At 45.0% G+C, this 24857-nt stretch overlaps 1 protein-coding gene across 3 annotated transcripts in view; it reads left to right on the top strand.

The window, feature by feature from the left end:
* The window catches only part of LOC116941207 (janus kinase and microtubule-interacting protein 3-like), a 265525-nt gene that overhangs the window by 189762 nt on the left and 50906 nt on the right, over positions 1-24857 (top strand). For 2 of the 3 annotated variants that reach the window (XM_076066383.1, XM_032952008.2), the window contains 6 exons: positions 1-78; positions 1884-2090; positions 2836-2901; positions 3483-3556; positions 7166-8262; positions 8949-9098. In XM_076066383.1, the coding sequence (XP_075922498.1) occupies positions 1-78; positions 1884-2090; positions 2836-2901; positions 3483-3533 (402 nt within the window). In that variant the 3' untranslated portion in view covers positions 3534-3556; positions 7166-8262; positions 8949-9098. The remainder of the gene's footprint in view (positions 79-1883; positions 2091-2835; positions 2902-3482; positions 3557-7165; positions 8263-8948; positions 9099-24857) is intronic. The other variant, XM_076066382.1, reaches the window with a different exon arrangement.

Genomic DNA, 24857 nt, shown 5'->3' with positions numbered 1-24857 from the left:
GAGCTCTTCATTAAGCAGAAGGGCTACCTGGAGGAGGAGCTGGATTATCGCAAGCAAGTGCTGGACCAGGCGCAGATGGTAAGTGCTCTCTTGCGCCCCTTGCTTGTGGGAGGTTGGTGTCACCGCATTTGGTTGTAGAAAATCAACTCCAAACAATGCAACCCTTGGGTCCATCGTGCACTGGTGATCGATCCACTCTGTTAAATGGATTACTCCATTGATGGTCTCAGCAGGTCATATCAAGTTGAGATGTTTGCTTAATGCAACCTAACCATTGGCAACTAAAGTCTGTCAATATATTTATTGAATGACATGGAGCAAAGCAGTCATTATTGAGCACGAAGGACCGTACCTCGTTTTGGGTAAGAGATGCCCTTTGAAGCGACTCCACTAGTAGGTTTGTGACATCGTCTCTGGAGTGATCGCCGATCACAAGTAGTGGTATCCCAAACTTTTGCAGCAGCTTAAATTCCCTTTTCACACCATCAATATGTAAACTCCCCCTCCCCCCCTCGCCGGTCTGCACATGTTCACCCCCTCTACACCGTTCATCATGCTAAGTCTGCCAATTAAATGATAATTTTTATGCTAATTCCTTTGTCAAGGCACCTTGTTTCCTCTCACACAGCTTAAAGGTCGCGGTCTGAGCTTGGCTGTGTTCACTCCAGCGCTGTCCTCGAGACGGTCTGGTCCCTTCACCTGATGAAGGCCACTTGTGTTGTGGCCGAAACGTCGTGAATTTTTTTATTTTTGTTGTTTTATACTTTTACGTGACTTTACCGAATAGAACCAAAGAGTATGGATCACAAGGGAGGTAACTTGTGTGAATGAAAGGACTTGTTTTGCCTCGCGTAAAATTTGCTCAATGAACTCACGTAAGATAATGTAACTAGAAACTTGATTCGAAGCTTTCGTGACTGCAGGAATTACTCTTTGGTTCTTTCGGTAAAGTCACGTGGAAAGAAAATAAATTAAATAACAGAGTACGACGTTTCGATTGCAACACAGGCAACCGTCATCAGGTAGAAGTAAATTTGAGAGAGAGACAAAACACAGAGACACGGAGACACAGACAGACACACAAGCAGAGAGAGACAACACAGAGACACACAGAGAGAGACACACAACATAGACACACAGACAGACACACAAGCAGAGAGAGACAACACAGAGACCACACAGAGACACACGTGTCTCTCAAATTTTGTTCTACCTGATGACGACTGCTTGTGTTGCAATCGAAACGTCGTATTCTATTATTGAATTTATTTTCTTTTTAAGTGACTTGAGCGAAAGAACCAAAGAATAATGCAACTCATAAGTATCATCTTCACCATGGTATTACCATGCCTGTTAATTAGTTGTGGTGTTGTGATTTGTTGTTGTACACAAGGTCCTTCATTTAGTTGCTGTGGTTGAAGGCAGCGAGATTTTCTTCCCAAAGCATTATCATCAGTTCTCGCAGTAAACGTCTCACTGAGCTGTTAAAGCTCATTTTGGATTACTGATTGGTTTGCTTGTCCTATACCTCATGTGCAACTACTGCAGACTGTCTCTATGATAGACAGCGCATTCCATCGTGATGGCATTGCACTGCTAAATGTATAATTCACAATTATAACACGTGGTACATTTTTTTTCCTGACAACAACGGCACTCATCCCGAGGCCCCTTTCAGATGCATCCCAGAAAGCATGTTTGTTGAACTTTTTTCGCACCGTACGTAGCCAGCCGTGCTAATCGGCGGTGCGGCGGTGCGGCGGGGGCGGCAAGGACAACAAACTAAACACAAAAAGCAGTATTGAGGAAATGAGTGTTACCGAATCCCCGTCGCTCCGCGCGGCCCCTGTCGCACTAACGTTTTGCCGTGTCCCGCGGGGCAGCGTGTGCTGGAGCTGGAGGCGACGCTGTACCACGTCCTGCAGCAGGAGGGCAGCGAGGCTTGCGCCGGCGCCAAGCCGAGCGATCGGCAGCTGTCGGAGCTGCGCGGTGCCGCCGAGCAGTGGCGACGGCTCGTGGTGAACGAGACGCGGCAGCACGACGCGCAGGTGCTGCGCGACCGCATGGAGCTGCTGCACCAAGCCCTGCACGTACGAGGCTCGCACGCGCGCATGCACACAGACGCGCACGCGTACGCACGTGCGAGGCGCGTGCACGCATGGACACGAGTGCAGGCACGTGCACAAGACGCGCCTTGGCGTTGCCGCGACATGGTGGCGCTACGATACAAGGCCCACGATAACGCTACCAATCCGTTTTTCGCGATGTTGTCGTACTGTGGTTATTTTGTCTCGTTACATTTAGTTAAAGGTTACGCGATTAAAGAGAGTAAAATGAAATAAAGCGCTTTAACCTATGAAATGAGTGCTCTGTTAAAAATGTTTTCGTGGTAATTGGCTGCGGAATGGTCATATGACGTCATCGTTTTCGTAATTTGTTTGATATCCTTCAAGAGGCTGTCTCAAAGAACCTTGTAACTCCACTTTCTTTAGCACGTGCATACGAGTGCAATATTTTACTTTGCCTCCACCTGCTCTGTAACCGCCCATGATGGGATTTTAATCCAGGATCTCAGTCGTGCTGGCTCAGTTTGCTCATGCATGCAGTGCTGGAGACTATTGTGGGTTTTTTTAAAATTATTTTTTAAACAACGTTGGGTTGAGTTTAATTGAGCCTGAGACCTTTTCTTTGTAATCTGTCGTCGATGGAGATGGGGGAGTTTGCTCACACAAGATGAATCTCCACACTCAGGGCTCCAACTTGGCTTTGTACTAGCCCTAGATGTAATCTTGCAGTGCTGTTGTTTGTGTCACTTGTCAATGTGGGATCCTGCAGAGGATACGAGACCTTGAAGATAAGCTGGACCGTCAGATACGGCAAATTCAGGAGCTCGAAGAAAAGGTAACTTACCTGTGCCAGTGATAATTATAACACTTAAAAACGGGACTGTACATTTAAAAAAAGTATAAAGTCTGTCATAATGTTTAATCAAGGTTTACAAACTTAAAGGGAAAAACGAAATTCTGTCCTAACGTTTGGCTAAAAGGCTTTTTAAACATTATGTAAAGCAATCCGCAATGTGGAAGACATGGATGTATTTTACCATAATATGGGCTCATCAGCATGCCAGCTGTACTCTGCTGGCAAGGGCCAGAAGGTAGTGGGCATAACGGTAATAGCATGGCCCTTAGAGTGGTACCTATTTTACCGACCCAAGGTACAATGGGCTGAATTGACTCCCAAATGCGATTAATCAGATCCATGAGTCTAGTACTCTAACCACTGTACTAGGTATTAGCACATTTATTTTTCTCAGAGTAAAAGATCTTTAAAAAAAAAAGTCAGATATTCAGCTATTTTTATGGCGAAACTTTCAGAATGACGAACTTGAATACGTGAAGACAAGCAAATAAGTTTATATATTCCTTGTGCTTTCTTTGGTCCGTTTGTTTTGTTTTCCCCTTCCAATTTATGTTTTTTAGTTTTTCTTTTTGTTTTTATTTTTCTCCTTAGCATTCATTGTCTGGTCATGAAGGCTCTTCAAAGGATGGAATCGGTGAGATAAAGACCCAGCTCGCAACCCCTCAGCCACGTTTATTCACACACTGCACGTAGCGCTATTTCACTCGCCCCCGGTGGTGAGACGTTATCTGCCTCGCCTGGTACACAGGTCATGGGTTCGTTCCCGACCCCGACGCCTGCTGTATATTCGGAGTTTGCATGTTCTCCCCAGGAATTTTTTTCTGGGTCCTCCGGTTTTTCCCTCCACATTTAGAAACATGCGTTGAGAGTATTTGGCTGCTATACATTTCCACGTGACGAGCCGCTTAGTTAAGCTATCGTATGTGGCCAGGTCGCTTCTGAAAAAGAGCTATATAGTTAAGTGGGCCTTACCTGCTAAAATTAAAAATAGATTGATAGTTTAAAGTTTTAAATAGTTTAGTTTAATTCAGGACTTGACCTCCTTCCACATTTGTTAAATATTTGTTTTTTGTATAAAACTACCACGAGGCCTAACCCAACAACAGAATATGAAGCATTGCATTGGCTACTAAAACCTATGTTTTAGATTAAGTTGTTGTCACACACACATCATGTATAAACGCATCATCAGGACCACAAATTTGTTTGTCTCTGTGAATTGTAATAACAGATCAAATCCAGCTAAATGTCCTTTATCTAACTGGATGAAGCCCATTGAGATTCATTTAGCATTTTGCGAGGAAGAAACAGTCAGTGTCTCCTGGAACAGTTAATGGGTGTTGCTCATCTCTGTCAGATATCATGAGCAAATGGTGGCAGTTCCACATTACGAGGGCAGGGGCCAGTCTTCCCATATGAGAAACTAATGTTAACCTCCCATTAAGTGGTTCTCATTTTATTGAGTTCAGATAGATGAGTTGACTCCTAAACTGAGATTTGAACTTGCTCTCTGACTGTGAGTTGAGCATTCTAACCACACCAGATCTTGGGAGACCCAAAGTTTTCAAAGTGATCTCTGATTTGTTGATATTTTATAGTTCAATTAAATTTGAAATATTATAACTGCATACAATGACATGACTACTTTTTTAATCTTCACTTTATGGGAGATGATACATCTGGTAATGCCTTACATAAATTACTGGCAATAGAACCATCGACTTTGTACAAACTGGCTCTTTGATGAACATGCTGAATGGTGGGCGATGCAGCAGCATGTTAAGCCAGACATTATGCAAAACGTAATTCATGTTGCTTGCTCTTGAAAGGGGACCATGGTAAATGTCAATCTCCAGACAGATTAATGGCTAGAGGGTGATGTTTAATTGGGGTTTTCATTTGATTACCACTTTCTGGTTTTATAATGCATTCATCTGCAATTATTGTATTAAATTAATGGCCTGGTTGAGGTTGCCCACCCATAGAATGGGTCCGAGGGCCAATTCACATTCAGCGCGGGTCACGCCTGCTCACGCTTCCATGTGACTGCTGATCAAGGAAGTGACCAGCCTCATCATTATGTCTCTGTTTAGAAGAAAAAAAAAACAATGATTCAACAATAAGACTGTCGTCTACGTAGTGCTCAGCACAAGGAGTAAATCTCTCTTTTTTTTCCGGCCAAGCTGCCTTTTTTATTTGAATTACAGCATCGGATGCGGCCCAGTGCAGTTAAGCGAACGTAGTCATTGATAGGGGGGCATTAACTGTGGGCGTTCGTGTTACGAAGAAACCGAGTACAAAAAAGCAGGGGCTCACGTAAATCAGAGTACGCAGCACTGTGGTGCTGGATCCTCTGAAGCATGCGTGTCACGTAATGAGGGATTGTGGGGCGGAATATCAAGTTGCTGGAGACACGGAGCCGTGTCAGCGTCTCGAAACTTTACTGAGGACGCAGCATTTTTGAGGCCGTGGGTGCCCAGATGGAGACTCGTGCCTCATCCCTGGCTCGTCAAGAACAGGCCACTTCGTGTACTGGAAAGCAATGGATTGTGGAGTGTATAGAACAAGGGCTGTATTAATTGTGTCATCTTTATGAAGCTAGGCAATGGTAGAGACGTGAATGCTCAGTCTATTTTCTACAGACTGGCATTACTCTCATAACACAAAGGATACAATCGCTTAACCCGCCTAAATCCTAACGTGCCGATGTCTGCTTCCGATGCTTTTTAAAGACACGTGTTTCATTTTAATCGCCAATTGTATCACAGATATGGCATAATGTAACACGCCATGCTGAAATCATTTCGTAACTTCCACGTTAAACAGATTATTACAGAATGTCAGTGACGACCCTGGGGAATGCCAGCAAAGAAACGAGCCTGGTTACCTGAATAAATAGGCATTTACCATTATGAACAGGCAACACCTCGACAACTCTCGCCAATACTATGTAAAGAGTGGGTTTAAGATATATCAGTCATCCAACAAAGTAATTATTAGCCTCAGAGTAAAGCTTAGGCAAACTTAATAAAAAAAATATACGTTTTCTTGGTTCTTTCGGCAAAGTCATGTGACTTTGCCGAAATAACCAAGAACGTGAATCCCTGCAGTCACGAAAGCTTTAAATGAAGAAATAAATACATTCTGTTTTCGTGTATAAACATTGGCCAGACACTCTCCTCTCACTTAAATTTGAAAACCTAGTGAACGAGGTGAACCACACAAGTGGCTGTCTGTAGTTTAAATCTGGACGATATTGGCCTTGGCCAAAACTCGGGAATTAGTACCCCTGAGCCACCTTCGCACTGAAAGCTGTGGTTAGATATTGGATTGGCAGCAATGGAAATCTCCACATTGGCACGTGGAGATTCTGCACGCTGAGCCTCCAACCACCACTGCTAACTTTACAGTTCTCATTTTATCAGCCTCAGAGGGCCAAATGTGTCAAAATTGACCCCCAACTGGGATTTGAACTCGCAATCTTCATAATTATTGTTCAGCACACTACTAACTGCACCGTCGGGCAATATTAAAACTATGAAACTTTTTATTTTTATTTTACCAGGTAAGGCCCACTGAGCTATACAGCTCTTTTTCAGAAGCGACCTGGCTACAAATGATGGCTCAACGAAGTGGCTTATGGTGTATACATTTAAGAAATCCAAATACTCTACACACATGTTGATTCTAAATGTGGAGGGAAAAAACAGAGGACCCGCGGAAAAATCCACGCCAGCACGGGGAGCACATGCAGACTCCAAATATAAAGCAGGCGTCAGGGTCGGGATCGAACCCACAACTTCAAATATACCAGGCGAGGTAGTTAACATCTCGCCACCATATTTAGTATTACAGCAACAGCATAAATTAACTCTTGGTATAAAGCCAGCATACAGGTCACCATAGTAAAAGACATACCGAATATCAGTGATTTCCACGTGGGTAAATACATGACGATGTTGTATAATTTCACCAAATACACACCTCCGATTAGCACAGTTAGCTACGTACGGTGCGAAAGAAGTTCAACACACAAATGCATACATTTGTGGTTACAGATCACTTTATTGAAACATACATACATACATATGAGTTTTAAAAATATTACTTTGTTTTGATATGAGATTTGGATCTAAAAAAATATTGATAGAAAGATCTCCCAGACCACTCGTGATTGATGTGACAAATATGTGGAAGGTAATTGACAATTCCATTATCCTCCGTTTTTTGTTATTTCTTTCAGATGTTGAGCCAACCCTGCCACACCTGCAGAGCCTAATGCTTGAACGAGATCACTTACCCAGAGCGAAATCAATCAGCCCCACAAATCGCCTTGCCTTAACCCTGAGAAGCATTTAGGAGGCCGAGGGAAAGGCTTTGCAACTTACGAGCTTGATTGGGGGGGAGGGGGAATGGCCCGATAGCAGACTCTAAACGTAAAAACACAGCGTACGTCGGAGAAAAATGCCAAAGCACAAAGTGGTTAGCGGGACAGTGCAGAAGACCGAAGGTTTAACGTCGAACGGAACAATGTTTTATAGTACGTGACATGTTGTGAGCGTGCAAGCTGGGAGTACAGGGTTTCTCGTTCTGAAACTGGAAATAAGACGTTTGTTTATAAAGTAGGAGCCATCGTGCTTTGGAAGCTTGCTGCAGAGGAGTTTTGAAATTGAATCGAAAGCTCACCTGAAATCTTTTTTTTTGGCTGAAATTGAAAATGCAAGCAGTGCAGACACTTTGCTGTGCAACCACACCGGAGGAGCAAGGCTCCCAGCGACCGTTCGTGCTACGTGGAGAGGATCAAGAGATCTTTTCTACGTAAAACAAGAGTGGCACAGAGGCAATGCGGTGGGGCTATCGGACGACCGGGAATCGATCTACCTGATAATTGTTTCAAAGAAGAAAAAAAACAACAGCGGTGTGATAAGATGTACACAATGACACAAAAGCTTTAAAAAATATGTCTATTCCAACACAAGACAGCAATGCTGCTGCTATAGTTTTCTCCATTTGCTTTGCGCAAGAGAGCAAATGATCCGTTGATTTAATGAGATCCACATTTTTATTTGAGAACAAGGCAATTGCTGCTGTGCTGGCCATCGTAGCAACTGATGATGGAAGTTTGACAATTAAAATCAAATGGTTGCGTTCATGCAATGTATAAATAGACAGGACGTAATGACACGGCAGTTTTATTTTTATCGGTGGCCTCAACGTAACGAGAAAAAAATCACCGGAGCCATTTTTGTAGGACCTAAACTAAAGGAGGACGAGACCTCTTGAGGGTCACACACGGCCGCTATTCACAGCGACACCGGGCTGCAAATGCAACAAGACCAGGTGACCGTACATTACTGCCATACTTAAGATCGCAATTGTCTTCTGGATTATTTCGGTAACGTCACGTAGAATGGGAATAAAATAATAATAACAGAATAAAGTTCTCACGACGTTTCGGCCACAACACAAGTAGCCTTCAGGTGAAAAAACAGGACTGTCCGGAAGACACAAGCTCACTCAAGCACTGTCTTCCGGACAGTCCTGTTTCTTCACCTGAGGAAGGCTACGGCCGAAACGTCGTGAGAAATTTATTCTGTTATTATTTGTATTATTTTATTCCCATTCTACGTGACTTTACCGAAAGAACCCAGAAGATGAATCCCTGCAGTCACGAGAGCTTTAAATCTAAATTTAAATCGCAATTGTCGTATGTGTTTAGTACTTAACACCTCACGTTATGCATATTACATGTCAGGCGACCACGTAGGCTGCGCTATGTAAGTCTACGGTGTGTTTTCGGCCTGGACTGCGTGCCTTTCAGACTGATGTCCAACATTATGCCCATTTTCACGTTATCTTTGCTCAAAGCACGTTTCTGGAACCATGTCCCCATCGAAAATGAGCATGTATTGCGCAGTGGAATTTACCCGTGGCCAAAAATAAAACCTAAACCACTCTGAATACGTCTTTAGAAGCTGCAACGTTTTCCCGGGTTTTCTTAGAAACGATTGTTTTCTTGACAGCAGGAACTGATACGTTGCAGAGAAGCGTGCTCAGTCTGCACTCTGGGAAGAGAGGAAGTGGAGGCCGCCTGAAACCTGGCGAGTGGTCACGCGAAAAAATGGGTTTGCGATGGCTGCAGCGGATCGCAAGAGGCATTGGGACATCACAAGCAGGTAACTGGCACTTTACCCGCTCTCTTGATCTTGTAAAACTAAACTACTATGAAAACCAGGTGAGGCCCACTGAGCTATGTAGCCCTTTTTCAGAAACGACCTGTCCATAAATGATAGCTCAACGAAGTGGCTCATCACGTGGAAATTATGGCAGCCCAATACGCTACACACGTGTTTCTAAAACCGGAGGATCCCGGTAAAAATAAATCCACACGACCACAGAGAGAACATGCAAACTCCAAACATACAGGCATCAGGGTCGGGTTTGAACCCAAGCCCTCCTGTACAACAGTTGAGGTAGTTAACATCTTGCCACTGCGGTGATATGTGTTAATCATTAATTTGCCATGTCCTGCTTTGGGATAATTTGGTCAAAGGCAAACCCCTGATAACTTAAATAAGGGCTTATTACCCAGCACGAAGAGTAATTTCATTTTTGTAGTCATATATCATCACGACATTCACTGGATTACAAGATGCTCTGCGAAGTAAAACAGAGGCCAAACATTGGAGGAATTAAAATAAACGATATTTTTCCAGAAAATTATATTTTCCAGGAGAACAGGAAACAATGGTATAATATATAAAGTTCAGGAAATAGAACACTGGCAAAAGCAGTGCGTATTATAATACAAAGATTATAGTACCGTATGTTTGAAGTGACTGTGTGGTCGCAATAAAGTTGGTGGCTCTACCCGGGGGTTCCAATAAAATTATTAAAATCTGCTCACGCGCGTAATGGTGGCCATGGTGGCTATAGAGTCCCACATACAAGGTGCACCCCAAACGCTTTAAAATATAAGCGTAAAATGTTTTATTTTAAGATGTGGAGGATATGGCCTGTCTAGTTTTTGCCTCACGAGTCCGTTGTGACGCAGTTGCTGATAGTTTTGAAATGTTCTGAAGCGTAGATACACAGTGGCCTGAGCTTGTGATTTATGTCACAAGGGTTCTTAATGCCTGGCATAAACAACCCTGTAAGTGAATGTAAATGTTTGTAATCCACATCCACACGTGTGTACGTTTGGTAGACTCTGTTCCTCTTGTTGTCATGGAGTCAGCTGTGCACTCATCTATTTTTCTATGATGGGGTAAAATACATTTCCCCTGCCTGCATCCTCCTCACACAAATGTACATGCGGTATTTAACCAGTTCTACACCCAAACCATGCCAATCCCAAATTTACATTTCCTGTGTAATTTTGTCACGCGCCGTAAGACATTGCATCATTACTTCTAAATATAAACAACAGTGTGAAGACGTGATTTATTTGCGCGATCAGGAGCCTTTCGTGAATAACAGTTCTACCAAACACAACCGAAATAACGACTACTCCCATGATTGACACGGTAATGGGGAGGCTTGTCATCCAGTTGGGGATTGACGAGAGGCCTGCACAGTAGGATTGACCAGGCTGCAGCTCCAAACATGATGTTGGTGTTGGTCTCCGAGACTGGAGCTGGGGGTCACTGGAGCTGAGCTACAGCAGAATCAGTCATGCTCGGGGCACTGCCAACTCCACTGCAGATCATCTACACATATATAAATGGCAAAGTTGTGAATGTTTAGCGTACTTCCCGCCATTCAACAAACTGGAAGTTTGCCATGTGGGTACTTTCCAGTCCAGAAGTGTAAAAATACACTTATTTATATTTTTTTTCGGGGGGGAGCTCAAAAATTCATTTTTTTTGCACGGCAAGTAAGCTGTGACGTCACATCTGTCATGTGACCCGGGCATGTGGAAGCGTAACGCATTGTAGTGTAGTGGTTAGCGCCCTGCGCTACGAACCTGGCGACCCGAGTTCAATTCCCGCTCACGGTCACCACCAGTGACGATTATTTGAACCGGTCCTGATCCTCCCCTAGGTCGACTCAGCCTCAAACGAGTAACTGCTGTGGTGTGTGAACATCGCCACTGGGGAGACAAAGGCGGCCGGGCGTGGTGAATCCAAGTCCCGGGCGAAGCCGGGTAGTACAGGACGTGTGTTGTTGAACCAGTAACAATACCTTGCACGTCCAGCAGATGGCGCGGTGTGTGTGCGCACAGACCATGCCCATCGCCGGCTCGTATTGGCTGGTGGCAATAGAGCAACCTGGCCACTGCAGCCTTCTAAGCGATCGTCACTACGAATTATGAATACATGAATTAAATTTGAACGTACCACCTCGGTAACCAATGGCGACGAAACACGTTCAGGGTACATATTTAATGTTGCACTTAATTCAGCCAATGTTGGCTTTTGACAACGGGTAATGCAACAACGCGCTGCACTCTGTATGATGGGACTGCGATCGAGTGGCACGGCGGTGACTGTGTGGTGTCGTTCCTAGGCTGAACCCTCACACGGCGTGATCCTGCGATGGCTGGGAGGATGCCCACTTAACTCGTAGCGCAACGGAGACTCCAACGGAGACAATCGGATCATTAACGGTTCATGAATCCCGCACCTCCGATTAGCACGGTTGGCTACGTACGAAAGAAGTTCAACGTACATATACACAATTTATTTTTCAAACATAAGGAAACAAATTAGAGATACGAGTACAGTTGAACCTAATCCATTTTCAGCACGTACATGAACATGATTGTTCATGTACGTGCAGTCATTAATGGCTGTTCCGTTACAAGGCAATGTAAGACGTGGAAATATTTGTCGCCGTTACTGTTCACGGAGACTCAAACGATTGGACGTGTTAATGTTGCACTTGAGCGGTTTTGGTGTCCTGTGGTGAAGTGTGTGCAGCTGCTGGTGAAGGGGCCCCCGCATTCGCGAAGCGTCTTTAATTCTCAGCCGGTTGCATTTGTGTCGCCGGGACAACGTTGGCACTTTGACGAAGGGGCGCGCGTTGACATTTTCACTTTATTAGAGCCTTTAGGGTGCGGGGGGCAGCAGGGAGGGGGGGGGGGAAGGAAAAATAAAACGACTCCCATGCATTTGGCATTGTAAAGTTTCACTACCGCGCAAACGCTTCGTGTTTGCCCGAAATTCGGAGCGGCGCTTCGTAAAAAAAAAAAGAAAGATCGCCGATTACACATTCACAGCTTCCTGTGCTGAAATCGGCAAGGTGCACATTCATATTGTCCGGGGAATGTACGGTAACACAGAAGCACATAATTGACAGCAGGTGATGGCTGTGGTGAGCGGTGGTGCAGTGGTGTTCACGCATTGCACTTCGTATGTACGTAGTATGTATGTTGAACACCTTTCGCACCGTACTTAGCCAACCGTGCTAATCGGAGGTGCGGGGATCGTCTTCGCCCATTCATATGAAGATATTTGGCTGCTCGATGCTGTGGCTGAGGAGTCAACCCACAGTGCAATGACTGCGAGTCCAAATCACGGTTGTTGGTTGACAGTCCATCATACGTTTGGGCTCAATAAACGGATGTCCAACAGTGTGGAAGCTCAGTGGCGGACATCCTCTTGAGAGATCGATTTTCACCACAGAGATGTGGAAAGTTCAGTGGCTCGAGGTCAGCAGGAGCGATAACTTTTACACCATTGCTGTGTTGAGACTCTTTGACCAACTCCACAAAACCAGCTTCGTGCAATAGAGTACTCGTTTCTTGTACACATGCGCTATATAGGACATCTGTGGAAAAGAGCTTCATAGCTCATCGGATTTCTCCAGGATTAATAAAGAGATTCTGATTTTGAGGTGCAGCTTGACACCCCATTATTATTAGTACTGTTCTCACTGGGTCTGAAGACTCGCGTTAAGGCGGATCCTACCTCGTATTAGGTATTTCGATTTCACGTTTGAGGAATCTGCAGTGGACATGTCGCCCGTCTTGATGCGCAAATTCCAGAAAATTGTGCACTTTGGTTGGTGGTTGACGTTCGAAGTGCGAACAGCGACCCTCAAATGAATGACGCCAGTTCCGTAGTCGCCCCCCCCCCCCCACCGTGATCCGTGGATCAAACAAATCACTCGAGACACGCCGGTGTACGACAGCAAGAGCAGTTGATGCGAATGCTGTCGCAAGGGGTCACACGTTAGGCGCCAACGGTCCTTCGCTGACTATGCGTGATGAATGAATGAATGAATCTGGAGTGTGCATTTGAGAGAATGCTCAAAACAAATTAACCACCCTGACTCACGTCAATCTCTTCCGATGTTTCTATTTTTGGTTGTGTTGCATCATTATTATTGTTGGGTTTTTTTTACTGGTTGTTCAGCGTTTTTTTTGCGTAAGTTTTCAAAAAAAATGTTTACCACTAATGTACAGCGCTCTGATTTGACCAATTTGAAAGGCGCTTTTATAAAACTAAGTTAATCATTATTAATATAACTTGGCAGTACTGCCTCCGAAAGGCACATTGCTGCCTTTCGGAGGCAGTTTGATACCAATCGAGGGAGAGGGACAGGAATGGAAAGATGTATGGAGAGAGAGACAGACAGAGACGCAGAGACTGACACACAGACCCACACAAAAATAGCCAACTCTTACAATGTTTTTCCCCTCGCTTATTTCCCCACCCATTCTCCCCATTCTCCTCTACTGGCTGTTCCCAGAGTAAAACGCCAGGGAGGGTCCCATGTGACCCCTGACCTTAGAATTTGTGAGCAACCCCTTGGTAGCGGCTGTAAAAATTTGAACACAAGATCTCAGTGCCATTGGCTGTGTGCTCTGATATGTCCTTTTACCTCATTGGGCATTTTTGGAGAGTATCGCTTTATACTCATAACCAGGAAGGCCTACTTTCACTCTTGATGCTGAGATGGACAGTGTGTCCCAAAAATTTTAACACCAGGGATCTCTCATTGCTGGACCCTCCATGCATACTGCTGGGATCGCAGCTTTCTCCCACAGTAATAAAAGGAATTCAAAACATCCCCAAGCAGGACCCTCTGTTCAAATGAGTCATACGAGAAGAGTTCAGGATAAACAAAGCAACCCACATTGTACTGCGTTTAGAGCCAGGCTGTGTTCTATCTAAAACTGCGTTACACTCGATGGCAAGCATCTCTGGAATGAAACATTGCAGAACTTCTCCCAGAATCCCCGGTGGCAGTCGTCATACAAACTCCGATGAAGGGGAGATCCAGAGTGCAGCTGCTCATTACCGAGCGGACGACCGCAGCTTAAGATGTGTGCAGCTGGTGGAGTGTTAACAGGCTGTGTGAAGAGACGGACACTTTGTCCGAGACACCCACGGCATTAAGGTCGCTCTCTGCTGTCTGCCACGGGATCACAATTTAAACAGGGACGTCACGTTCGAAACGTGACCATTCGCATGCCCTTTTAGCCCAGCGAATAATGCTGCTGTGTGTGCGTTGTTTGTAGACTGCACTATGTTTACGAACTATTTAAAAGTAATTATTGTGGAGACACAACTAGAAAAGGGCAGCATATGTATATCTAGCACAATTATTTAAGGCATATTGCGATCAAAATTCTGAGGTCCCATAGATACAACTGCTCAACCCAAGCTATTCATACTCTGATGCTTGCATTGCCTTTAAACTGTTCGCCTTTTGGCATTCTCTGATCTAACACTGATGGTGAGACAAAGCTATAAAGAAGGCTGTCTGGTGTAGGCCAATCAGTTTCAAAGACTGCATATATAATTAGAGCATGTTTGTTTGCATGTTTTTTTCCACAAGTATGTGTCGTTAATGCGTACTTGATGCCCTGCATTAAGTAGCCATTTGGTGTTTGAGCATTTTAACACCTTTTTTTATTGCCAGAAAGTGTAAAGCCTTTTTTTAAGGTTTCACCAATTTGATACTGGCAAAAATGTCTCATAGATACAACTATGAAATACAGAGTGGAATCGTGAAAAGCTGCAGCCATTGTGCCTTAAGAAGAGTTTTCAATCAGTGCATATTACCCATGACTGTATTGCTATACGATTTGGTGATACCGCGTTGTCAGTGCTGTGCCAGTGCAGATAACAAAACAACTCCACACAATCCTCAACCATTGCCCAAAATGTTGCTTCTTCTATATTTCTCATTTTTAAGGCCACAGTGTTATTGAAGAACGTGGTTGAGTGTTTTTTTTATATTACTTTTGGACGAGGAGCATACACACTGGCAATAAAAGATCGAACAAAAGTTGGGAAGTGCACAGATTAGGATCGAGAAATGCTCGCTTGGAATAAACGACACCATGAGCCTGAAAAGGCAAGTCATGGACCAGAGAACAAATGCAAATCAGAGACATCATATGGGCTTGTCAGGACTTGTCAATGGGCTTCTGCTGGGGATATCTATAGAAGGGATGGTGGCGGATGAAAGGGACTGATGACAGAATGGCGGCCAAAGGCTAGAATGTGCCTAATATAATTACCACTGTGGATAAGGAGCAATTATATTAGTCCATGTGTCAGAAGTTATATGAACTGTGGCATTGCAGGAATGTGAGGGAGGGTGGTAGTGTTTCGAGGGAGGCCTTTATCCGGCAGTGGATAGACATTGGTGATGAGTTTTCTTGAATTTCCCTAGTAATTGCTGAACTGTTCATAAAAGGGACCTAACTGCGCCACTAAAAGTCAACATGTCTCCGTGCTCGAAGGAGCAATGGGAGCCCCGAGTCAGCGGGTAAACATTCCAAATGTCCACAGGGGGGGGGGGGGGCATTGTTTGCATTGGATGGTTACTGTTTGACTTCTCATGAAGTCTTCCTCTTCTCTTCAGTCCACAGAAGGGTCTCAGGTAACCCTTGATAGTATAAATGAACCCCACTGCCAGTAATGCTTTCTCGCCCCTATAAACGATGTCGTGGGGTTTAGGGGTGCCACGGTGGCGAGATGTTTACTCCCTCACCTGGTATGCGGAGGAGGTTGTGGGTTCGATCCTGACTGACGCCTGTATATTTGGAGTTTGCGTATTCTCCCAGCGGTCACGTGGAATTTCTCTGGGCCCTCTGGGGTTTCCCTCCACATTTAGAAGCATGCCTTTAGATTCTTTGGCTGCTATACATGTCTACATGATAAGCCACTTCTTTGAGATATTTGTGGCCAGGTCGCTTCTAAAAAACAGCTATATAGCTCAGTGGGCCTTTCTTGGTAAAGTTAAAATAGTTTTAGTTTAGTTTACATTAAATAGAAAGCCTATATTCTTTGGGTCTTTCGGTAAAGTCACGTAGATAGGTTCAAATAAAATAACAAATCAGGATGCCGACCGCTTGCGTTGCGATCGAAACGTCGTAGTTTTTTGTTATTTTCTTTGAACCTATCTACGTGACTTTACCGAAAGACCCAAAGAATATGAGTTCCTGCAGTCACGCAAGCTTTAAGTCAAAATAGAAAGCCCTCTGTTAAATTGGGACATTTTCAAGTTTGTCAGTTAGGCCATGACCCTGGCACACAGTGACAAGTATTCACAGGCTTCAAAACCTGCTCTGTGACAGGGAGAACTCTGGTTATTGCCCATGGAATATGGAACTTCTCAGTGGTAATGGGAATCCAACAGTGTTTACTGGTTCACTGGCAAATACATTTACCAATTAAATATCCAGTTTTCCATGTGACAGTAACTAAAGTCATATTCTAGTCATTGTTGTACAAGGAATTAAGTTACATGTAATCCAGTGTATAGCTTGCAGAAGAAAAATTGAAATGTGGATCAGCAGATTAATATTCATGCCGCTTATATTTGTATTAATCAGGACCCTAAAGCAGTTGTTTCAAACGCAGCTGAAAAGAGTTGTAACATTTTAAAGCTACGTTGAACCAAATATAGAAGCACATGATTATAGGAAAAGCCTAATCGTGATAGGCCAGGGCTTTCGTCTCGTGCTGCACAGAGAGCTGCCCCTAGTGGCCCGCTTGGCTGCACTTTGTCATGTTGAGGCATTAAATACATTTTTATACTCTGCCATTAAATGTTGTTATTATTATACATTATTTTTTTACCATAAACACAGCAGTTATTTACAGTCTTTAAAAAAACGCATATTTTCCTGGCATGAATTTAGTTTAATTGCCATTAAAATGTCCTTGCAACGCGTAATTACATTATCACAAAATAACGTTTCCATCAGGGATGCTCGGCAAAGTATCGTGCGCGCAGCTTTAACCGAAGATTCACGAGACAATGAAACCCAGCCGGTCGGTAGCTGAATGCGTTATTGACTCTAAAAGCACGAATTAACTGAGGAGCGTTTTTTTTTTGGCGTTCGCCGAACGCCGCTGATCGCAAAAGGCAAATTTAGAAAATGCCCCGCGGATTTGACAGGAGCGTAATGAGGCGTGGACGTGAGTGGCTGCAAATGACTCAAGAGCAGCGTGGCAGCCGATAAAATAACTGCTTTGTGCCGGCAACCGAATTCAAATAAAAATTTAAAGGGCTGTAAAAAAACACATTAAGGTGTTGACTTCTAAATAATGTGTCGGCGTCAATAATTTTGGTTAAAAGTTAGGTTGAAAAATGAAATAGACACGTAATGAAGTGCAGTACTGTAGTCCATTTCAGTTCGTTTCGTTATACACAGTGACTGCAAATTGCGACATTGTTTAGCCAAGGAGGGCTTTCTGGTGGTTATATTTGAGTGGGTTTGTATCAGTGTCAGAATTTTAATCTAAAATTGGCTTCGCACAATAATTATGGAAATTATGTTAAGAGTATAGCAGAGTGTATGCTGCCGTAACCACACGTTCAGAATCATAATTTCGTTATTCTTGTGGATGTACTAGTCATTTTTAAGGCCAACTTATAGGAAAACCTTATGGCGGGACCTCGGGGTCCCATAAGCCGCCGGCTCTCGCATAAACTGCGCTGCGACGTCGTTTTACGTCTGTTGAAGGCGAACGACACGGCGATCGATTCCTCTCGACGAGCTCTACACGAAGCGCTCATCAAAGTTTTGTTTCTTCTGCGCTTGGACACAACACGACAACAGAACGATCCGTGCCAGGCGGGTCGCGGCGTTGATGTGCGTGGGGACCGAGTCGCCAAAAGTAGATTTATGTGTTACGATTTTGACTTCCGTTTATTCTGGACCCCACCATGAGGTTCATATGATAGTGGTTGAGATAAAGAGTGGGGTTATTAAAAGTGGCGGTGGAGTTATGGTGATGGGAGAACAGGCGGGAGATGTTAAGGAGGGGTTCGGGTAGTGATGGGGGTTGGGGTGGTGATAGAGGTAGGGGTGGTGATATGGGTAGGGGTGGTGATAGAGGTAGGGGTGGTGATAGAGGTAGGGGTGGTGATATGGGTAGGGGTGGTGATAGAGGTAGGGGTGGTGATAGAGGTTGGGGTGATGATATAGGTAGGGGTGGTGATAGAGGTAGGGGTGGTGATAGAGGTTGGGGTGGTTATAGAGGTAGGGGTGGTGATAGAGGTAGGGGTGGTGATAGAGGTAGGGGTGGTGATAGGGGTTGGGGTGGTGATAGAGGTAGGGGTGGTGATAGAGGTAGGGGTAGTGATAGGGGTTGGGGTGGTGATAGAAGTAGGGGTGGTGATAGGGGTTGGGGTGGTGATAGAGGTAGGGGTGGTGATAGGGGTAGGGGTGATGATATGGGTTGGGGTGGTGATAGAGGTAGGGGTGGTGATAGGGGTTGGGGTGGTGATAGGGGTAGGGGTGGTGATAGAGGTAGGGGTAGTGATAGGGGTTGGGGTGGTGATAGGGGTTGGGGTGGTGATAGAGGTAGGGGTGATGATAGGGGTTGGGGTGGTGATAGGGGTAGGGGTGGTGATAGGGGTAGGGGTGGTGATAGAGGTTGGGGTGGTGATAGAGGTAGGGGTGGTGATAGGGGTTGGGGTGGTGATAGGGGTAGGGGTGATGATAGAGGTAGGGGTAGTGATAGGGGTTGGGGTGGTGATAGGGGTTGGGGTGGTGATAGAGGTAGGGGTGGTGATAGGGGTTGGGTTGGTGATAGGGGTAGGGGTGGTGATAGGGGTAGGGGTGGTGATAGAGGTAGGGGTGGTGATAGAGGTTGGGGTGGTGATAGAGGTTGGGGTAGTGATAGAGGTTGGGGTAGTGATAGAGGTAGGGGTGGTGATAGGGGTAGGAGTGTAGAGATGGTTAGGGGTAGTGATGGGGGTTGGGGTGGTGATAGAGGTAGGGGTGGTGATCGGAGTTGGGGTGTAGAGATGGTTAGGAGTAGTGATGGGGGTAGGGTGGTGATAGAGGTAGGGGTGTAGAGATGGTTAGGGGTAGTGATGGGGGTTGGGGTAGTGATAGGGTTGGTGATAGGGGTAGTGATAGGGGTTGGGGTAGTGATAGAGGTAGGGGTGGTGATAGGGGTTGGGGTGGTGATAGAGGTAGGGGTAGTGATAAGGGTTGGGGTGGTGATAGAGGTAGGGGTGGTGATAGGGGTTGGGGTGGTGATAGTGGTAGGGGTGGTGATAGGGGTTGGGGTGGTGATAGGGGTAGTGATAGAGGTAGGGGTAGTGATAGAGGTAGGGGTGGTGATAGGGGTTGGGGTGGTGATAGGGGTAGGGGTGGTGATAGGGGTTGGGGTGGTGATAGGGGTTGGGGTAGTGATCAGGGTCGTGATAGAGGTAGGGGTGGTGATAGGGGTAGGGGTGGTGATAGAGGTAGGGGTGTAGAGATGGTTAGGGGTAGTGATGGGGGTAGTGCTAGGGGTGGTGATAGAGGTAGGGGTAGTGATAGGGGTTGGGGTAGTGATCGGGGTCGTGATAGGGGTAGGCCTGATAAGTGTAGCAGGATTGGCGAGGATTGCTATCGGCAACCTGCGGCTCTGCAAGGACCTCTCCATCACGTCTCGTGCCCAGCATGCATTGCGGCTGTTGAAATGTTGACTTTTTGTTGCCAAATTAGGAAAAAAATGCCTCTTTTTTAAATTTTCCTTTCGTGTGCAGCGGGAGTAGTTTGCAGTGAAAGTGGAGTGAGAAGGGAAAAGGAATGAAAGTGAGACAGGGCGCAGGGCGAGGGAGGCACAGAGTGGGACAGTCGAGATTGTGTGCGTTTTACAGATCTATTGTGGATAATAATAAAACGGAAGAGGTAAAACAATACATAATTAGGGAAATGTTGTGCCGTGACACCTGCAGTTCAGCACACGGTAATGCAATCTTGTTAAAAAAGGAGGCCATTTCGATTTAAAGCTTTCGTGACTGCAAGGATTCATCTTCTTGGTTCTTTCGGTAAAGTGACGTAGAATGAGAATAAAACAATAAAACAAAATAAGACAATAAAATTCTCACGACGTTTCGGCCACAACACAAGTGACACGACGTTTCGGCCACAACACAAGTAGGCTACTGCTAACACAAGTAGACTACTTGTGTTGTGGCCGAAACGTCGTGAGAATTTTATTGTCTTATTTTGTTTTATTGTTTTATTCTAGTTCTACGTGACTTTACCAAAAGAACCAAGAAAAAGGAGGCCATTGTTCGTTTAAAATCCGCTTCATTTGCCTGGGTGGAGCGGTGACCACAGTTGGATTCCCAGTCACAGCCAACATTTCAGTGTTGAGTGATACCTAAACTGGTCGTGGGTTTGTCCTTCACCAACCCACATTGCTCAGGATGGTGAAGTACGGTTAAACAACCCCCATGACCGATACGAGTATTGGGAAAGCCTCACCCAGCATTGGATTAATTTCAAGCATCATGCATATATATTTATATTTTTTTAGAGCTGGTATTTATCCAAATAAAGTACTAAACCAAATTGAATAAAATATACGAGCTTTTATGGTTAGGTTATTGGGCTGGGGGTCATCAACTCGCTACACTTTATCTGTGGCGTCATCCTCTGGTGCCATGCGCTGACATGAAGTGATGTTGGAAAAATTCCATCAGAATGGCAGTCGCAACCTGGACTCAAACCCAGCACCCTCGGCAGTGCCAGGTCACTGCTTGTACAGTACATCAGAACTGCTCGGTTACCTCCATATCAATTTGGCTAATAATTGTATGTGCATGTTGAACTTCTTTCACGCTGTACAAAGCCAACCGTACTAATTGGAGGTGCGGGGGAAGGACAACAAGCTAAACACAACAAAAACAGTTCCTAAGAAATTCGTTTTCAATCAGACTGGCTCAGATGTGAATGCAATGTATGTTGTTAAGATGTACATATATCCATAACTGGCTACTGGAGCCATGTGTTTAGGCAAAGCACACATTTTGGAGTTTCTACAGTCGGCAGATCGTCACGTCATCATGCATGGGAATGGCACCAGAAGATGACACCACAGAATTACTGGTCGAGTGACTAAACTAGGTCTCTCTGTACCAACACCAACTTACATTAATTATTGTTCTGGGAAATGGTGGTTTCTTACAAGTCATTCGTCTAAGATGTTTGTAAATGTTACTTTTAACATATTAACGGTACATATAAATCAGTTTAGATCTTGGACATAAAGAAACACTGCATGAACCACTGCTGGAACATTGCTTTCTACAGCATTGGTTAGAGATAGAAAGTCTGGCTTAACATGTTGTCTCTTAGAGCAGAGGTTCTCAATCATGTTGGACCAATAACCCATTAAGTCCTGTACTCTCCTGCCTTTTTGTACCGTTGTGGACCTCACCTTGACCTTTAATAATCCCTGTGAACGATACCTGCTGCCACTTAGAGCCTTACATAACCCTGGTTAAGAATCCCTCATTGACAATGTATGTATGTTGAACGTAGCCAACTGTGCTCATCGGAGGTGGAACGAGCGAGTTGATTACTGCCCGTCTCACCAAAGCTCTGCGTCTATTATAATACGATTTTACACGTCCCTGTTTTACATTGCCTGACGGCCCTTTAGTCCTTGTTTACAGACGAGCTGGCACACCAATCGCACCCGAGATCCCAGCCACCGGTCGTGGCGATCCCCTGACGCTTTGCTCGATTTGACCATTGAGTGACCTCGATGCCAGCCAATCAAGTCCTGGGCGGCCACAGCCGGGGCTGGACTCGGCCACAAATTATATAGATTGCCACGCCAGGCAGAAGTGAACCTGTCTGCACAAATATCAGGAATTTTTAAAGATTCAAGCAAATTGTCAATTTTTTGTGCGCCGACAGAGGAATGGAAACGGTGGTACATTTCTCGTCAGCACCAGTGCCTTCAAAAAAAAAAATCCACCTAATACACAACAAGTAGAGTACCCCGCCAAAACCACCTTCCCCCTCCTGGCTCCTGCCGATCACTTGACCCCCTTTGTCTTCCCAATGCAATGACGTCTCGTTACTTTTCATCCCCCCAGATTTCTGTCGCCCCCCCCCCACCCCGGCTACGACCAGGCCTGTATCTCAACCCCTTCTCATCAATCCCCCTTGTTTTCCTGTCAACAAAACTACACCGCCGCTTACAATAACCCAATTCTTCATTTAAAATCACTATCATCGTTGCTATGTAGAATTTTATAATCGCTGTAAAGCACCTTGGTAAAGGCGCTATATAGATCTCGATAAGATTATAAGATAACACACCATCTAAATCTCCCAAGTTACTCCTGAATCTGCAATACATTATGGCCCGGCTTCCAACATAACCACCTGCCTGACCGCCTGCCCGCCATCACCACCACCGTGAAGGAATAATGGTGGCAGGCAGATAACACCCAGGGCAATGTGTGGAGACAATGCGATGTCTGCCGCAATCACTCTGCGTGCACACACACACAGTATGTGCATTGGCTGATCTGCTGTGGCACAGAAACCAGGCCAAGGAGCCTGATTGAATTAGTGTCTTAAACAACACGGCCGGCAGCAACAACATCGTCATGTCTGTGTGCCCGTTGTTGTGTCACTTAGTGTTTACGTGAAAATTACAACAGTATTCAGAGAAATATGTCATTGAATTTAAGTCGTTTTGAAGTGAAAATTGCCTGTTGAGGGCCCCATGGACCAAGTAGCATTATTACTTCTATCATACTTATTATTTTCAGCCCCTTGTCAATCACTCTTGGATTAAATATAATTCCAGCCCTTTGTCAGTACACCATAGCATGGGTAGGCCACCGTAAGCCTTCAAGAGCGCCACGTTGGGGAGATGTGAACTCCCTCGCTTGGTATACAGGAGGTCGTGGGTTTGATCTCGACCTTGACGCCTGCATATTTGGAGTTTGCGTGTTTAACTCGTGGTTACGTGGATTTTTCTCCGGGTCCTCAAGTTTTTCCCCGCATTAAAAAAAAATGCCTTTAGAGTATTTGGCTGTTATACATTTCCACGTGATAAGCTACTTCGTTGAGCTATCATTTGTGGCCAGGTCGTTTCTGAAAAAGAGCTGTACAGCTCAGTGGGGCTTACCTGGTAAAGTAAAACATTGTTTAGTTTATGAGGGTTGTTTGACCATACTTCATCATTCTGGTCAGTAAAGGTTGGCAAGGAGGGACCCAGTGCCAGTAAAGATGTCTCTTGCCGCCGACGTTAGCCGTGGCCACCAATTTAACTCAGGTGGCTGAGTTCATGGTGCAGTGCACCAAGCACTGCGCCGCTGTTCCGCTCCCCTCCTCCAACAACGCACGGACCAGTGTGGTGAAGTAAGGTCAAGAATTCCCAACATGGTGTGTGTGGGGAGGCCTTCATTCAGCAGTGGGTTGACAATGGGCAAATTTGTATGAAAGAAACTGCAATGTTCTATGTACATTACTTCCATACATGTTTTAGCAAATACAGATATTGTTGGGAAACTACTGCGTTCGACTATGAGTGTGTATATTTTGTGCGTTTCATTTACTTGGTAAACTATAACTATTCCAAATGATGCTAGAAAAGGCAACGAAGTGCAATACATTTAATCATTTATGATGTCAACTCTTGGTAAGCAAATGAAATGACAAATTTAACACTATGCTCGTATAAGACCGCATTGTCAGGGTGTTCCACTTTAGCTACTTTAGCCACTCCTACCAGACATCTGTGAAAAAGAGCTTAATAGCCCATCGGATTCCTCCTCCAGTCCAAACAAAGATTCCGATTCTACTCATCGCACGCTGCGGTGGAAACTTATCGAAGTGGATCACGGGGACGCGCAAAACGTTCCATCCATCGTTTCCATACACTAGTGAGGGACGGCAATCGCGCAAGCCAATGCATGGCCCGTCAAACACGGCACTCCGTTTATTCACAACTCGTTGGATGCTAAATGCGGCGGGTTTTTTCAACTTCACATTCCGACAGATTTCTGGGGGTCACAGCGCATTCACTCATTCTGGTGCCTCTGCGTCACGTTGCGGACCACCGGCGTCGCTTGGTCTCCTTCGTTATAAAAACTGGGGCAAAGCGTTTAAGTGTCACACCGCTCGGATGAGGCTTGGGCATTGCTCATCCAGTTTGGCAGCCCAGCGACATTCTTGAGAGTTCCTTGTTCCTTTTGTGGGGATGTGTCTTGGCATTAGCGCACACTTTAGTGAAACACTAAGTGGTTCTTACCACGCGGCACTCACTTTACAGGCCCCTGGAGGAGTGTTGGGAGCGAGTCCACACTAGCTGGGAATTAAACTCATGATCTGAACATTACAAGCTTTGCTGTACTACCAACTGAGCAATGTCATGCGTAAGCCGTACTGAAATGTGGAAGTGCTAATACTTGAAAGTAATGATTGTTACAGCGAACTAGTTATAGACATATTTAGAACATGAGCAAAGCACTGCAATAACCAGGGAACATGACATTTCAGTCATTCTGTGTTTTATATATACAATTTTTTTTATTACTTATTATGATAATGTAATTTACACGAATTTGTCCATTACAATTCATTATCTGCTTTTCTTTTTCCATTTTATTTCAGTTGCTATCTTTAGCAGTTTGCAAGTCGATTGCACGCAAATTTTCAAATGCAGGATTCTTGCTGATTCTAGAAACTCCGTGATCTTTGGTTGTGAATGACG

Source organism: Petromyzon marinus, chromosome 11 (assembly GCF_048934315.1).
Source record: "Petromyzon marinus isolate PM22_M1 ecotype Great Lakes invasive population chromosome 11, UKy_Petmar_22M1.pri1.0, whole genome shotgun sequence".
In the NCBI taxonomy this organism is placed as follows: Eukaryota; Metazoa; Chordata; class Hyperoartia; order Petromyzontiformes; family Petromyzontidae; genus Petromyzon; species Petromyzon marinus.
Note: the sequence above shows the minus strand (reverse complement) of the source record. Positions and strands in the feature narration are given on the sequence as shown.